This window comes from Chelonoidis abingdonii, chromosome 12 (assembly GCF_003597395.2).
Source record: "Chelonoidis abingdonii isolate Lonesome George chromosome 12, CheloAbing_2.0, whole genome shotgun sequence".
Taxonomy (NCBI): Eukaryota; Metazoa; Chordata; order Testudines; family Testudinidae; genus Chelonoidis; species Chelonoidis abingdonii.
In genome coordinates this window covers 6,651,953-6,666,622 of record NC_133780.1, presented here as the reverse complement: position 1 = coordinate 6,666,622, position 14,670 = coordinate 6,651,953, and the positions used below count along the sequence as shown (strand labels likewise).

The 14,670-nt window shown below is 47.5% G+C and overlaps 1 protein-coding gene across 2 annotated transcripts in view; it reads right to left on the bottom strand.

Annotated features, from left to right (window-relative positions):
- Positions 1–8,124: 8,124 nt before the first annotated feature.
- LOC116821107 (uncharacterized) overlaps positions 8,125–14,670 on the bottom strand; it is a 17,433-nt gene continuing 10,887 nt past the window's right edge. The window contains exon 4 of one of the 2 annotated variants that reach the window (XM_075071577.1): positions 8,125–14,374. In XM_075071577.1, the coding sequence (XP_074927678.1) occupies positions 12,207–14,374 (2,168 nt within the window). In that variant the 3' untranslated portion in view covers positions 8,125–12,206. The remainder of the gene's footprint in view (positions 14,375–14,670) is intronic. The other variant, XM_075071578.1, reaches the window with a different exon arrangement.

Genomic DNA, 14,670 nt, shown 5'->3' with positions numbered 1-14,670 from the left:
AGCATCCCATAGTTCCCCAGAGCAGTCTCCCCAACCCCCATGGAATTCTGGGTTGAGATCCAGTGCCTGATGGGCGCGCAAAAATAGTGTCACATGGGGTCTGGGTACGAGCCTCACACCCTCCATCGTGAAAGCACCAACACGTTTTGCCGACTTTTTTCCTGGTGAATCTGCAAACGCCATAGCGAACAGCAAGCATGGACCCTGCTCTGATCAAGACCGTGGCAATCGGGGAGCGTTGTAAACATCATCGCACAAATTCTCGTGCGTCTGTTAGCTTGGAACCAAGGAACCGTGCAAAGCCAGGCGAGGAGGAGGCGGCTAACGGCAGAGAGGCGATGAGAGTGATGAGACATGGACACAGAATCTCATACAGACTGGCGGGCCCCCTGCGCTTGGAGATCCTGCGTAATGGCGGCAGGTTTCTAGACCAAGAACACCAATGATTGGGCCGCCCGGGAAACAAGCCACAGAACTGTGGACTGCATAGTTTGCGGTGTGGGACAGATTCGCAGTGGCTGCGAAACTTTCGCATGCGTTAAGAGGGCAGTCTTTCATAGAACGTTTGTGGCTTGCTTCCCCTGCCCTGAAACGCCAGTAAGCCAAAGATGAAGAGCAGCCCTCACGTTGAGAAAGCGAGTGGCAATAGCCATCTGGAAGTTTTGCAACGAGCAGAAGCAGCTACAGTCCAGTTGGGAATACATCTGAAGTGGGAAAATCTACTGTGGGGCCTGCTGAATGCAAGTAGCCAAAGCAATCCTTAAAGCTGCTGCTGTGAAAGGTTGTGACTCTGGAAATGATGCAGTCTAGTACCAGTGGCCTTTGCTGCAATGGGATCCCTAACTGTGGGGGGGGATAGATTACCCATCTTGGCACCGGAGCAACCAGGGCATCCAGTACGTAAACCAACAATGGGGTACTTTCTCCATGGTGCATGAAGCACTAGGTGGATGGCACAGAGGACGCCGACCAAACATCCCACGTGGGATGGCCGAAGGTTCATGATGCTCACATCTCAGGAACACTACTCATGTTTAAACGGCTGCAGCAATGGAAATACTTCCCAGGAACCAGAAAATAACAGTTGGGAGATTTTGAAATGCTGTAGTTATCCTGGGAGACCCAGTACCCCTTGATGCCATGCCATGAAGCCATACACAAGGCAAGCCGGACAGTGGTCAGGAGCGTTCATCTACAGGATGACCAAGTGCAGAAGGGTGGTAGAATGTGCATTATTTGGCCGTATAATAGGCGCGCTGTGCCGCAATTACTGAATCGCTCAGACCTCAGCCAAACAATGTCCCGTTGCTATTGCTGCGTGCTGTGTGCTCCCACAATCTCTGTGAAGAGGAAAGGGGGACTTTAATGGCAGGGTGGAGGCTGAGGCAAATCACATTGGCCGCTGATATACGTGCAGCCAGACACCAGGGCGAGTAGAGAAAGCAAATCACAAAGTGGTGAGCATCAAACGAGACTGTTGAAAACGAGTTTCATGGCACGGGCCAGGGCACGGTGGTGACTGGATGTTGGTTGGTCCCCTTGAATGAACGCCCCCCTTGATGACTCATTGCCCTGTAAAGCAAACCCACCCTCCCCCGTTCAATTACCAGGCTTGCTTAAGAAATAAAATCACTAGTCTTTAAAATCAATGTATCTTTAATAAAAAAGCATTATAATAAAGAGGAAGAGAACTGACAAGGTGGAGCCGGATGTGGTTTTGGGAGGAGAATAGGAGAGAAGGAAAAGGCCACTAAAAATATTTCAAAGTAATGACAGACCTTTTGTTGGGCTGTCCAACGGGGGTGTCAGTGGGCGGAGTGCACGAAGCCTTCCCCCCACGCGTTCTTACATTCTGGTGAAGGAAGATAATGAAAATGTGGGAGTGGTGAGGGTGGTTACACGGGGCTGCAGCGGCACTCTGTACCCGATGCATGTGTCGCTGAAGCTCCACCAACTGGATGTGAAGGATATCAGTTTGATCACGCAGCAAGCCCGGCCACGTTGCATCCCGCCACCCATATGCTTCCATGCTACACCTCGATCCCATGCCGCCACCTCCATCATCTCGAGCGTCCCTCCTGTCCTCCATACGTTCACATATGGCATCTTTCCCTATAATTTGATACACACGTCCATTTCAGTCATGACAGATGAGCTCTTGTCATTGCGGGTTACTTCCATGATTTCACAAGAACAATTCGTCTCGCTCTTTTTTTTTTCCGCCGCCTTTATCTGAGATAGCCCTTGCATGGAGTAGAGAGGCTTGAAAAGAGTGTTCAGACTTGCATGATGGAGGTAAAAAAGGGAGAGAAGTATAAAAGATACAATTTTACAGACAATGGTGATACTCCTCACAGTGAACAACACTAATTCACCTTACAAGCACATGTGATTTCACTACATGGTCGCATTTTGTATCTTAATATTGAGTGCCTGCGGCTTGTGTTAGAGCTCTCCACAGACGCAGGTCTGGGCAGCAGAATTCAGCTTGCATGCTTCATGGTAAACCATTGTCCTTTCAGCTTCTGCAGCCTTCTATACACAGTGGCCCTCTTCCCAACAGCAAACCAAGCAAGGCCCATTCAGTGCTGCTGCTTTCCTGTAACATGCAGCAGCAGAACCACCACCCCAATCCAATTCTCCGAGATGATCGCTTTAATCCCTTCCCCCACCACGTGCTGGTATCATGGAAAGATCATTGCTAATCACCCCCCTTCCCCCTTCACCGCATGGCTGGTAGCAGTGAAGATCCCCGCTAGCCAAACGTGAAAAGCTCAGAGCCATTACCCCTTCCCCTTCCCCCGCTTGGCTACCTGCAAGAAGGATTTCTTTTAAGCAACCAGGCAAACAGGCCAGTAAGGAATGGCCATCTCTGTCCCCTTAATAAATTCCTGAATTTCAACACAAGTTACATGAACGATATCATCTTCTGAGGATAACACAGCGACGATAACGAACAGATATGCTTTGAATGCCAGTGTGACGTTATAATATAATAATCTCCTGAAAAGGTGACCAGGCCAGAAAGAGTAATTAACTCACCTCCACCGACTGACGTGACCATAGGTGAACCTTAGGAACTGGTTAGCAAGATATGTAAATGACAGAGCTTTGAAATGCAAGTCTGCATTGTTAGAGGTAGAAGGATAAAGATGTTGCTCAAGGTCTTGGATGTAAGCAAACCAAGTCTTGTCTATTGCTATAGTTTTAAATTCCAAAGATCGAAAAAGGGAATAATAGCATTAAGATGATACTTTGAGTGAAACAGTATTATTGTCTATGTGTTTTCTTGAAGGTGTGGGAACCTGCATCTGAACTGTTTAATGGATAACAATTACTCTGTGCTAATGAAAGGATGTTTGGGAGAAGAGTTAAGCGATTGTTTTCATCAGCGAAAAGGCTGCTGGAAGAATGTAATAAAAAGCCTGGGACACCGAATCCTTCTTCATCTCATAGATCGCTTTGGGTTTCAAGGGGGAAACTTAAGCCACAAGGATTGAGACCCAGTCATCATGGAGTCACCCTGAATATGGACATATAGACTTAACTATGGACTTTTCTTAAAAGGCTTATTTGCTACTACAAGCTCACTCTACTATGTTCTGAACCTCAAAATGAATGAATTTCAGTTGTCATGTATATGATCTTTAACCAACACTCCCTTGTCTTCTTTTTTCTAATAAGAATCTTTAGCTTGTTAATATGACATTGGCTATAGTGTGTATTGTGGGGATAGAGATCTAAGTTATAATGAACTGGGTTTGTGGATGATCCTTTGGGATTTGGAAAACCTGTTCTTTTACATGATGAAGTTAAGCATTTTCAAGGATACATCATAATATGTTTGACAGGTGTGTCTGGACGGAGCCTGAGGGCTTGGTCACTTTAAGGGAACTGCGTGGCTGTTAAACTTCTAAAGTGACGTTCCATTTGCTTCTTTGGTTTTCTGGTAGGCTTGTCTGAGCTCCTTAACTTTCACTCTGCACTGCACTGAGTCCCTGGTGTGGCCTTTCTCCATCATGGCCTTGGAAATTTTTTCAAATGTTTTTTCATTTCGTCTTTTGGAACGGAGTTCTGTTAGCACAGAATCCTCTCCCCATATAGCGATCAGATCCAGTACCTCCCGTGTGGTCCATGCTGGAGCCCTTTTTTGATTCTCAGGAGACTACATTGTTGCCTGGGCTGATGAATTCTGCGTGGTCACCTGTGCCACTCCCAGGCTTGAAGGTCAGAAGTGCCTGTCATGAGCATCTAGCCCAGGGGGTCTCACGACCAAATTTTTCGGGACCTGAGAGTGCAGCCAGCAACTCTCGGTGGTGGCTGCTCTGACTCATTTTCCTAAAATTCTTAAGGAACTTTAGGGGAAACCAGTAAACATGCACAGAGGTAAGCGGGGAAATGGTCCCGCTATTGGGGGGAACTTTCCTGATTTAAACACCACCCAGGAGGAATCAAGTAGCAGAAGAATCTGAGTTCTCGCTCCCTCTTCCTTCACCCAGAGCCTGCCTCACCCTGAGCACTCCCCTTCCACTCTGTTGTGTGGCAAAGTCCTTATAACCCTGACAAGGCTGGACCCAGGCTTCCTGAGGGGCTCGTCCCCCAACCTGGTTGTGACCACTGAGGACACGGGCTAGAGCGTCCCCACTCCAGGGCACTTTCTCCGCTCTGGATGTTTCCCTGACCTCTGCCCTGACCATTGCCTATAGTTCAGAACAAATGCAATTTACTAAACAGCAATTAATAAAAGAAATCAGGACACAGTCAGAAAGGTGAAAGGAAAACTCTTAGCCCCACTCTGCAGGGCCAGATTAACTTTTTGTGGGGCCGGTGCCAAACATACTCGTGGGCCCCCTCGGGGCAAGGTGCAGGGGGCGGGATGGTCAGTCTCCAGAGGGAAGGGCAAGTGGGGTGCAATGATGCAAAGTGCGGCGGGAGCAGCCCCGCTCTGCACAGCCCAGCAGAGGGCGTTGTTTGCAAACCAGCCCGGCCCTGTGCTGCCAGCCTGCCCCTTCCCCTTGCGGACGGGCCCCCACCACACTGCACCCCTGCCCAGAACCCCACCCTTATGCCCAGTGCCCCCTCGCCCAGAAACCTCCCCCACTGGCCTCCCACCACAACTGCACAGCACCCTGCACACCACACCGCTCATCCAGCGCCCCCGCCCATGGACCGCCCCACTGCCCACCTCCTTCCTCACAGTCCCACCATCACAGCTGCACAGCACCCATAGTCCTGAGGGGATTCTGCAGCAAACAATTAAAAATTCTGCACATTTTATTTGTCAATAAATCAATGTGGAGGCTCCAACATGGCAGTGGGGAGCACAGGCCATGGGTTGCATGGAGGTGGGAGATCACCCTGCAGCCTCCCCCCACCCCACCCTGGGACAGGGACTCAGCAGTGACGCTGCACCCGACCCTGACACAGTGCAAGGGCCAGACCTGCCCCAGAAACACCCCGGGGCCCTGCCACCCTGTGCCAGGCGCACCAGGTGTGGGTGAACAGGCTCAGCCCAGCAGCAGGTTCCAAGTGCAGAGGGACGTAGTGTGGGGGGATCCAGGTGGGGGTAAGAGTTCTCTGTGGGGCAATCTGGGTGCGGGTGGCTCAGTGGGGATCTGGATGCACAGAAGCTCATTGGGCAGTTCCAGGTGCAGGGGCAATGGGACTCTGCAGGGGATCCAGGTGAAGGTATTTGGGGCTCAGTGGGGCTGGGGGGGGCTACCTGTAGGGGAGGTTGGGTTCATTTGGAGGGGGTCCAGGTGCAGGCGGTTGGGGCTTAGTGGGGAGGGTGACTGGGGGGCTCATCAAGGTGGCACAGACACAGGGGAGGTGGGGCTTGTCAGGGTGAGGATTTGATTGGCCTGCTTAACAGGGGAGCCCCACTTTCTGCCAAGCGGATGCCACATGCTGGACTCCAGCTTTCCCCTTGCCCCCACTTCCCCATCCCCTTCTCTTCCACATCCCATGTCCCTTGACCACTGCTCCATCTCCCCTGTCTTCTTTCCCCCCTGCCCCCGCTTCTTCTTTGGGCGAGAAGAGCCATTCTCCTCCCCACCTGCTCCTTGCTCTTCCTCTGCCCCTTGCACATCCCCAGGTGTGTCTGTCTCTCACTGCATGGCTGAGAGCCCCGCTGCAGGAGCAGGCTGACAGCTGGGAGGGATGCTACAGACACAGTGGTTTGAACTCTGCTCTGAATATCAGCAACTCCTCAGTGTCCAACTCTGCAATCGGCTCTGCGGGTGGAGGGGGGTTGGCTGAGCACCGGTGTACAGATCTTCGCATGGGGCAAGCAGATGAGTCCCATCCTAAACTGAACATGGACAGGACGCCTCCCAGGACACCCCTAAGTCGCAGCACCCACCTCTGCCCCTCCCACTGGTTCACAGGGGGACTGGGGGTCCTGGCACCAAACACATTCCTGTCTCCAAGCAAAATTGTGTGTCTGGCATTTCAGGCAGTCCCAGTCCCCTGGCCTCCTGGGCCACGTTCCCTCTGATCTGGTAAGATCCTGGGTAGTCAGTCTAGCCTGCAGTCTCTAGATCTGTTGCTCTATAGCTGCCCACTTGTCCCTGACTAGTCTACTCCCCCCAAAGCCACAACCTCGCCCTCTATCTCCTCCCCTCTGGGCTGACCCATCACTTCCACCTCATACTGATCCCCCCGCAGTAACAACATGGACCGGCTCTCCCCCCGATACATCTGCCTCCACACATCTGCCTGTTCCAGAAACTGGGGGGGGTGCTGATTGGGAGCAAGTTCAGGATGCTGCAACCTTAAATGCCCCAAACTGCGGATCATTCAGCTCCAACCATTTCTCCAGCAATTCCATACTGTTACCATGCTCCACACCCCCACCAGGTTCTGGTGCCCCTGTCTGGGGTATCACCCATGAACCATCCAGGGGATGCACCCAGCACCGTGCCCATGCCTGTATGCGATTTAAGTGCATCTCGCCCTGTTTCCCCAGGGATTCACTTCATTTTATTCATCCCCGCAGTACGAGAGTACACCCCAAACAACTGTTTTGCCACCTGTCCAGGGATTAGAAACGGGTGTGCCACTCCTGCCACATCAATTCCTAAGGTACCCCGTCACAAAAGCCTACGCCACATGATCACCTGGTCCTCATGAGTGAGACCCTCTATCTCCCTGCCCATCTCCACTAGCCACAGCACAAAGTGATCCCAATCCTCCCGGGGCACCTTTCCCAAACGGTCCAGTACTGCCTCCCAGTCCTTCAGGGACAAGGGGCAGATTTCTGCCTGTTCTACTACTTATGGGTCATGATCCTCCCCCTCCCCCGCAACTGGGGCCACTATTTCTACCTCCAGTAGTTCCTCCTGGGTAGCCTCTCTCGCAGGGGCTGTGACTGTGGCTCGCCGGCTTACAACGTCCACTGGCAGTCCTGGGTACAGTGTTTCTTCATGGTAGGGTGGTGGAGGGGTCTCCTTCAGCTCCATTAGTGGGGAGGATGGTTTGGAGTCCCCAAGTCCATTGCCCCTCTGTTTACATTGATACAATTCCTCCTCTAAGTCTCCTACTCTCCCCAGCAGTTCATCCCTCTCTCGCCAGATTGCCTCACAGGACTCCTCTGTCTGTGCAGCATCCCGTGCCTCCAAATCCGCTACCTCTACCGCTAACACGGATTTTTCTGTTAAAATCCATTGCTGTTCCACAATCCCCTCCAAATCCTTAATGTGTTGGAGGAGATCAGCTTCCCTTTTTACCCAGCATGCCATCCCAGCACACAAACCTTGTAATACCATTCCCTTTTTCCTACACTCCTTTCCCTTGGGGTCTCCCAAAACCTCCCCCATCTCCTTCTCAAACTCATCCCAGGTAGACCCCTGCACCTGCTATGGGCCCTGATTCTTCCTTATCCATTTGTTCAAACAATCCTTTACTCCAGCTTGCCAGAACCCGCAACTACCATCACGACAGTTCACTACACCCCCTCCAAGCAGCTGCGCGGACTGTTGGGGAGGGGGACTTACAGGTTGCCACTCACCTATCCAATGCGATGTATCCGAGTCATGGCACCAAGATCTTAGGGGGGTTATTCCTTCACCCTCTCGCTTCCCTGGTCCTTCTCACATGAACAGAGAAGAGCAATACCCAAAGTCCGAAGGTACAAACAAGTCAACGTTTATTAGGGTGATCTTCCAGCAAGCTTAAATCCAAGTTCCTTTTCCTTATTTTCGAATCCCAACTTACTTCCTGTACGCCCCTAATTTATATATAATATTCTTAGCTCTACCTTAACCAGTCTACTAAAATTTACTTAACCAATTCTGATTGTAACATGATTAGCTAGCCAATTATATCCCACCACCTTAATTAGTTTACATCCAGCAAAATTAATTATTCAGCAGATAGAAACAATCACAGAACCAGCCAGAGACCATGCAAATAACCATAGCAAAGTGGGAACCAGATGACAAAACAAAAGTGAGGATTTGACAACTACATCTATAAAGACATAAGGGTTTCCCAGCTGTGTCTATTGCTAAGTGAGTTCTTACCAGACAGAAAACTATCAAGCTACATTTCCTTTTACATCTTCTAGGCTCTTCCCTTTCTCTGAAGGGGATAGATTGGATCACCTTCCTAACAGCCCCAGATTGCCTCATTTCAACTCGTTTAGAACATGAGGATGTGACCCTTCACTTCCCAGCTTATGGCTGCCTCTGCTGCTTGGCCAAAGGCATTAGCCTAAGAACAGGGCCTCAGACTGTCACAGTGAGAGAAGGCCCTTACGCAGATTCTTTCTTTTATACCTCTATAACTAGCTAAATAAACATAGACCTAAATTCTTAAAGTATAGGCCTTTACAGGCAGGTTTGAATATCTACATCCTAACAATTTCATCACACTCTAGCCCGATGTCCAAATGTTCAAAATCAGCGCGGCCCAGAGAGGACTGGAGATCTCAGTCTTACGACTCAAACTTTCCACGAATAAAGCTTAAGAAGATCGCAGATGAAAGGATCAGGTCGCAAGAGTTTATATAGACATTTCTGCAGCCTGTCGACAGCAGGCAGTCCTTGGGTGAACAACAGCTTTTGGAAGTAAACGCCTATTTCCCAAGCATCACAGGTCATAAAACTACATGAATTAACACAAGGTAATTATCCATAAAGCAGTTCATAGACAGTTTACCACAAACTTTAAAAAGAGAAATATACACAAGGACATTATTACACCCAAGTTTCATTTAAATGTCAATATTTCTGTTTGACTTCTGAATTAACAAAATACAGTCCTAGAGAGGAACTCTTTGGTTACACTGTTAATCTGTAACAAGATATAGGTCAACAGAGACTACTACAATTACGATCTTCAAGGGCTGTCAAACGATTAAAAAAATTAACCATGGTTAGTCACGCTGTTAAACAATAATAGAATACGTTTTATTCAAATATTTTGGATATTTTATACATTTTCAAATAGATTGATTTCAATTGCAACACAGAATACACTCCATGCATCTGATGAAGTGAGTTCTAGACCACGAAAGCTTACGCCCAAATAAAATTTGTTAGCCTCTAAGGTGCCACAAGGACCCCTTGTTGTTTTTACAGAATACAAAGCGTAGAGAGCACTTTATTTTTTTTTATTACAAATACCTGCACTGTAAAAAACAAAAACAAACAGTATTTTTCAATTCACCAACTGCAATTACATTACTGCAATCTCTTTATCATGAAAGTTAAACTTACAAATTTAGAATTATGTACAAAAAAATAACTGCATTCAAAAATAAAACAGTGTAAAACTTCAGAGCCTACAACTCCACTCAGTCCTACTTCTTGTTCAGCCAATCACTCAGAAAAAGAAGTTTGGTTACAACTTGCAGGAGATAATGCTGTCTGCTTCTTAGAATCATAGAAGATTAGGGTTGGAAGGAACCTCAGGAGGTCATCTAACCAACCCCCTGCTCAAAGCAGGACCAGTCCTCAGACAGATTTTTACCCCAATTCTCTAAATGGCGCCCTCAAGGATTGAACTCACAACCCTGGGTTTAGCAGGCCAATGCTCAAACCACTTCTTGTTCACAATGTCACCTGAAAGTGAGAACAGGCATTCTCGTAGCACTATTGCTGCCGGCATCGCAAGATATTCATGTGTCAGATGCTCTAAAGAGTCATAGGTCCCTTCCTGCTTCAACCACCATTCCAGAGGACATGCATCCATGCTAATGACGGGTTCTAATCGATAACGATCCAAAGCAGATCAGACCAACACATGCTCATTTTCATCAACTGAGTCAGACACCACCAGCAGAAGGTTTGTAAAACAGAACAGGGGACATATAATTCTCCTTCAAGGAGTTCAGTCACAAATTTAATTAATGCATTTTTTTAAAAAATGAGCATTGTCAGCATGGAAGCACGTCCACTGGAATGGTGGCCGAAACATGAAGGGACACAGGCATGTTTTGCATATCTTGGACATAAATACCTTGCATTGCCAGCGACAAACATGAGATGAGAACACCTTCTCACACTTTCAGGTGACATCATAAATTAGAAGCAAAGCAGCATTATTTCTCATAAATGTAAACAAACTCAGTTCTCATAAGCAACAGAGAGTCCTGCGGCACCTTTAAGACTAACAGATGTACTGGAGCATAAGCTTTCGTGGGTGAATACCCACTTTGTCAGACGCACGTTTGTCATAGCGAGTGGCAGAAAAAGAAGTAGCACTGAGTTGACTTCTAGGCTATACAGTTTTTAATTGCTTGATTTTTGAGTGCACTTATATGATTAAAATAATCAATGTTTCTAAGGTACACTTTCCTGGTAAAGAGATTGCACTACAGTCCCTGTATGAGGTGAACTGAAAAATACCACTTCTGTTTTGCATATTTACAGTACAAATATTTGTAATAAAAAATAATATAAAGCGAGCACTGCACACTTTCTCTTCTTTGTTGTGAGGGAAATCAACAGATATGAAAACGAAGAAAAACATCCAAAAACAGTTAACAAATTTCAATTAGTATTCTATTGTTTAACAACGTGATTCATCAAGATTATATTTTCTAATCACAATGAATTTTTTTGAGTTAATCACACGACTCAACTGCAATTAATCAACAGCACTACTATCTTCTTCCAGTTTTTTAACAACAGCAGTTTACATTTCAAAGTTCTAGTCTATATTTCTTGGAATGGCCCCAAATACCATTTACACACTTTTCTAACATGTCTCTAAAGGTTGAAGCTTGGTGAATTAGCCTGCAAGGTTCTTAACTCTTTCAGGCCATGCGTCACAGAAGTTTAGATCGTGTGTGAATTCTCCAATGTTTAATGAGGTGTGATCTCTATGTATAACTTTTGTCACAGTCCAAGCACCTATGGAGTCTTGTGGATTCTCTGATGTAAAACAAGGACTGATCAGTTTCTGCTATGTTTCCCACAGTCTAAGCACTTAAGGGGTTAATCTTCGGTGTGGATTGCCTGATGTTTAACAAGGTCTGACCTCTGTATGAAACTTTTCTCACAGTCCAAGCACTTATGGGGTCTCTCTCCTGCGTGGACTGCCTGATGTTTAACAAGGGCTGACCTCTATATGAAACTTCTTCCTCAGTCTAAACAGTTATGGGATCTCTCTCCTCTGTGGATTGGATGATGTTCTGTAGGGCTGAGGTGTTTCTGAAACCTTTCCCATGGTCCAAGCACTTGACCACGGTAAGAAACATTCTCCATAGTCTACGCACTTAGGGGGTCTCTGGTGTGGATTCTCTGATGTAAAACATGGCCTGAGCTCCATATAAAACATTCTCCACAGCCTAAGCACTTATGGGATCTCTCCTGTGTGGATTAGCTGACTTTTAACAAGGTCTGACATACATAGGAAACTTTTTCCAGTCTGAGCTCTGATGAGGTCTCTCTCCTGTGTGGATCCTCTGAGTGTTATAAGATTTGATCTTTCCGTGAAACTTTTCACATGGTCCAGACACTTATGGGGTCTCTCTCCTGTGTGGATTGCCCAATTTGGAATAAGATTTGACCTCCATTTAAAACATCTTTCACAGGCTAAAAAGTTATGAGGTCACTCCACTGATTCTCTGATGTAAAACAAGGGATGACATCAATTTGAAACATTTTTCCATAGTCTATGCATTTACGGGGGTCTCTCTCATGTGTGGATTGCCTGATGTTTAGAAAGGCTGATATGTTTCTGAAACCTTTCCCAGAGTCTTATAGTTTCCCTCTTGTATGGACTACTTGATGTTTAACAAGGGCTGACCTCCATGTGAAACTTTTCCCACAGTCCAAGCACTTGTGGGGTGTCTCTCCTGTGTGGATTCTCTGATGATTAACAAAGGCTGACCTCCATCTGAAACTTTTCTCACAGTATAAGCACTTATAGGGTCTCTCTCCAGTGTGTATTCTCTGATGTTTAACAAGGTTTGACCTCTGTATGAAACTTTTTCCACAGTCTAAGCACTTATGGGGTCTCTCCCCCATGTGTAATCTCTTATGTGTAACCAGGACTGATCTATATGTGAAACTTTTCCCACAGTTTAAGCACTTATGTCCTCCTCCGGTGTGGACTGCCTGATGCATAAGAAGGTGTGATCTCCGTAGGAAACTTTTTCCACAGTCTAAGCATTTATGGGGTCTCTCTCTGGTGTGGACTGCCTGATGCACAAGAAGGTCTGACCTTCGTATGAAACTTTTCCCACAGTCTAAGCACTTGTGGGGTCTCTCTCCGGTGTGGATTGCCTGATGTATTAGAAGGCTAGACCTCCGTATAAAACTTTTCCCACAGTCTAAGCACTTGTGGGGTCTCTCTCCGGTGTGGACTGCCTGATGTGTTAGAAGGTTTGACCTCTGTATGAAACTTTTCCCACAGTCTAAGCACTTGTGGGGTCTCTCTCCTGTATGGATTGCCTGATGATTAACAAGGTTTGTCCTACATAGGAAACTTTTCCCACAGTCCAGGCACTTGTGGGGGCTCTCCCCTGTGTGGATTCTCTGATGTGAAAGAAGGGCTGACCTCTGTATGAAACTTTTCCCACAGTCTAAACACTTATGGAGTCTCTCTCCTGTATGGATTGACTGATGATTAACAAGTTGTGACCTATATAGGAAACTTTTCCCACAGTCTGAGCACTTGTGGGGTCTCTCTCCTGTATGAATTGCCTGGTGATTAACAAGGTTTGACCTATATAGGAAACTTTTCCCACAGTCCAGGCACTTGTGGGGGCTCTCCCCTGTGTGGATTCTCTGATGTGAAAGAAGGGCTGACCTCTGTATGAAACTTTTCCCACAGTCTAAACACTTATGGAGTCTCTCTCCTGTATGGACTGCCTGATGATTAACAAGGTAGCACCTATATAGGAAACTTTTCCCACAGTCTAAGCACTTGTGGGGTCTCTCCCCTGTGTGGATTTTCTGATGTGAAACAAGGCCTGACCTCTGTATGAAACTTTTCCCACAGTCTAAGCACTTGTGGGGTCTCTCCCCTGTGTGGATTCTCTGATGTGAAACAAGGGCTGACCTCTCTATGAAACTTTTCCCACAGTCCAAGCACTTATGGGGTCTCTCTCCAGTGTGGACTGCTTCATGTCTAACAAGGGCTGACCTCCGTATGAAACTTTTCCCACAGTCCAAGCACCTATGGGGTCTCTCTCCGGTGTGGATTGCCAGATGTATTACAAGGGCTGATCTGCATGTGAAACTCTTCCCACAGTCTAAGCACTTATGGGGTCTCTCCCTGGCGTGGATTGCCTGATGTGTAACAAGGTTTGACCTCTGTATGAAACTTTTCCCACAATCCAAGCACTTATGGGGTCTCTCTCCGGTGTGGATTCTCTGATGATTAACAAAGGCTGATCTCCATCTGAAACTTTTCCCACAGTCTAAGCACTTATGTGGTCTGTCTCCGGTGTGGGTTTTCTGATGTGTAATCAGTGCTGACTTCCAATTCAAACAATTCCTGCCCTCAGGGCACTGAGAGAGTCTCTCTCCCGGGGGGCTTCTCCCATGGTTAGCAAGATCTGAACACTTACTGAAATTTTCCCCACAGTCCAACCATTGAAGTGTTTTCTCTTCAGTATTTATTGCCTGAAGTGTAACAGAACCGAGGTAGTCATAGCGTTTGTCTTCCTTGGGGGCTGTCTGCTGGGTTGTGGGATTCCTGTGTTCTTCCCCATATACAACAGATTCATCCATTTGCTCCCTTGAGTGGTTTCCCAGCAGCCTCTCTGACTTCTGCCAATTTCTCCAGGCTTCTCCCTGTTCCAAGCACTGGGAGAAATTTCCTTCAGCTCTTCCCACAAAGGTCCGCTGTGGTTCCCCGTGCCCAGAAACTTCCTGCTGTTGATTCCCATCCTTGTTCTCACTCACTGTCTCGTTACCTGCTGGGAGAGAGACAATCCAGACAGGAGTCATTGTGCTGGGGAGAAATTAAGAGGAATATCACCGAGGGGAAAAGACGGTTACTCACCTTTGTAACTGTTGTTCTTCGAGATGTGTTGCTCATATCCATTCCAAGTAGGTGTGCGCGCGCCGCGTGCACGTTCGTCGGAAGAATTTTCCCCTAATAACACCCGACGGGTCGACAGGCGCCCCCTGGCGTGGCGCCTTTGCGGCACCGCATATATACCCCTGCCGACCCGGCCGCTCCTCAGTTCCTTCTTGCCGGCTACTCCGACAG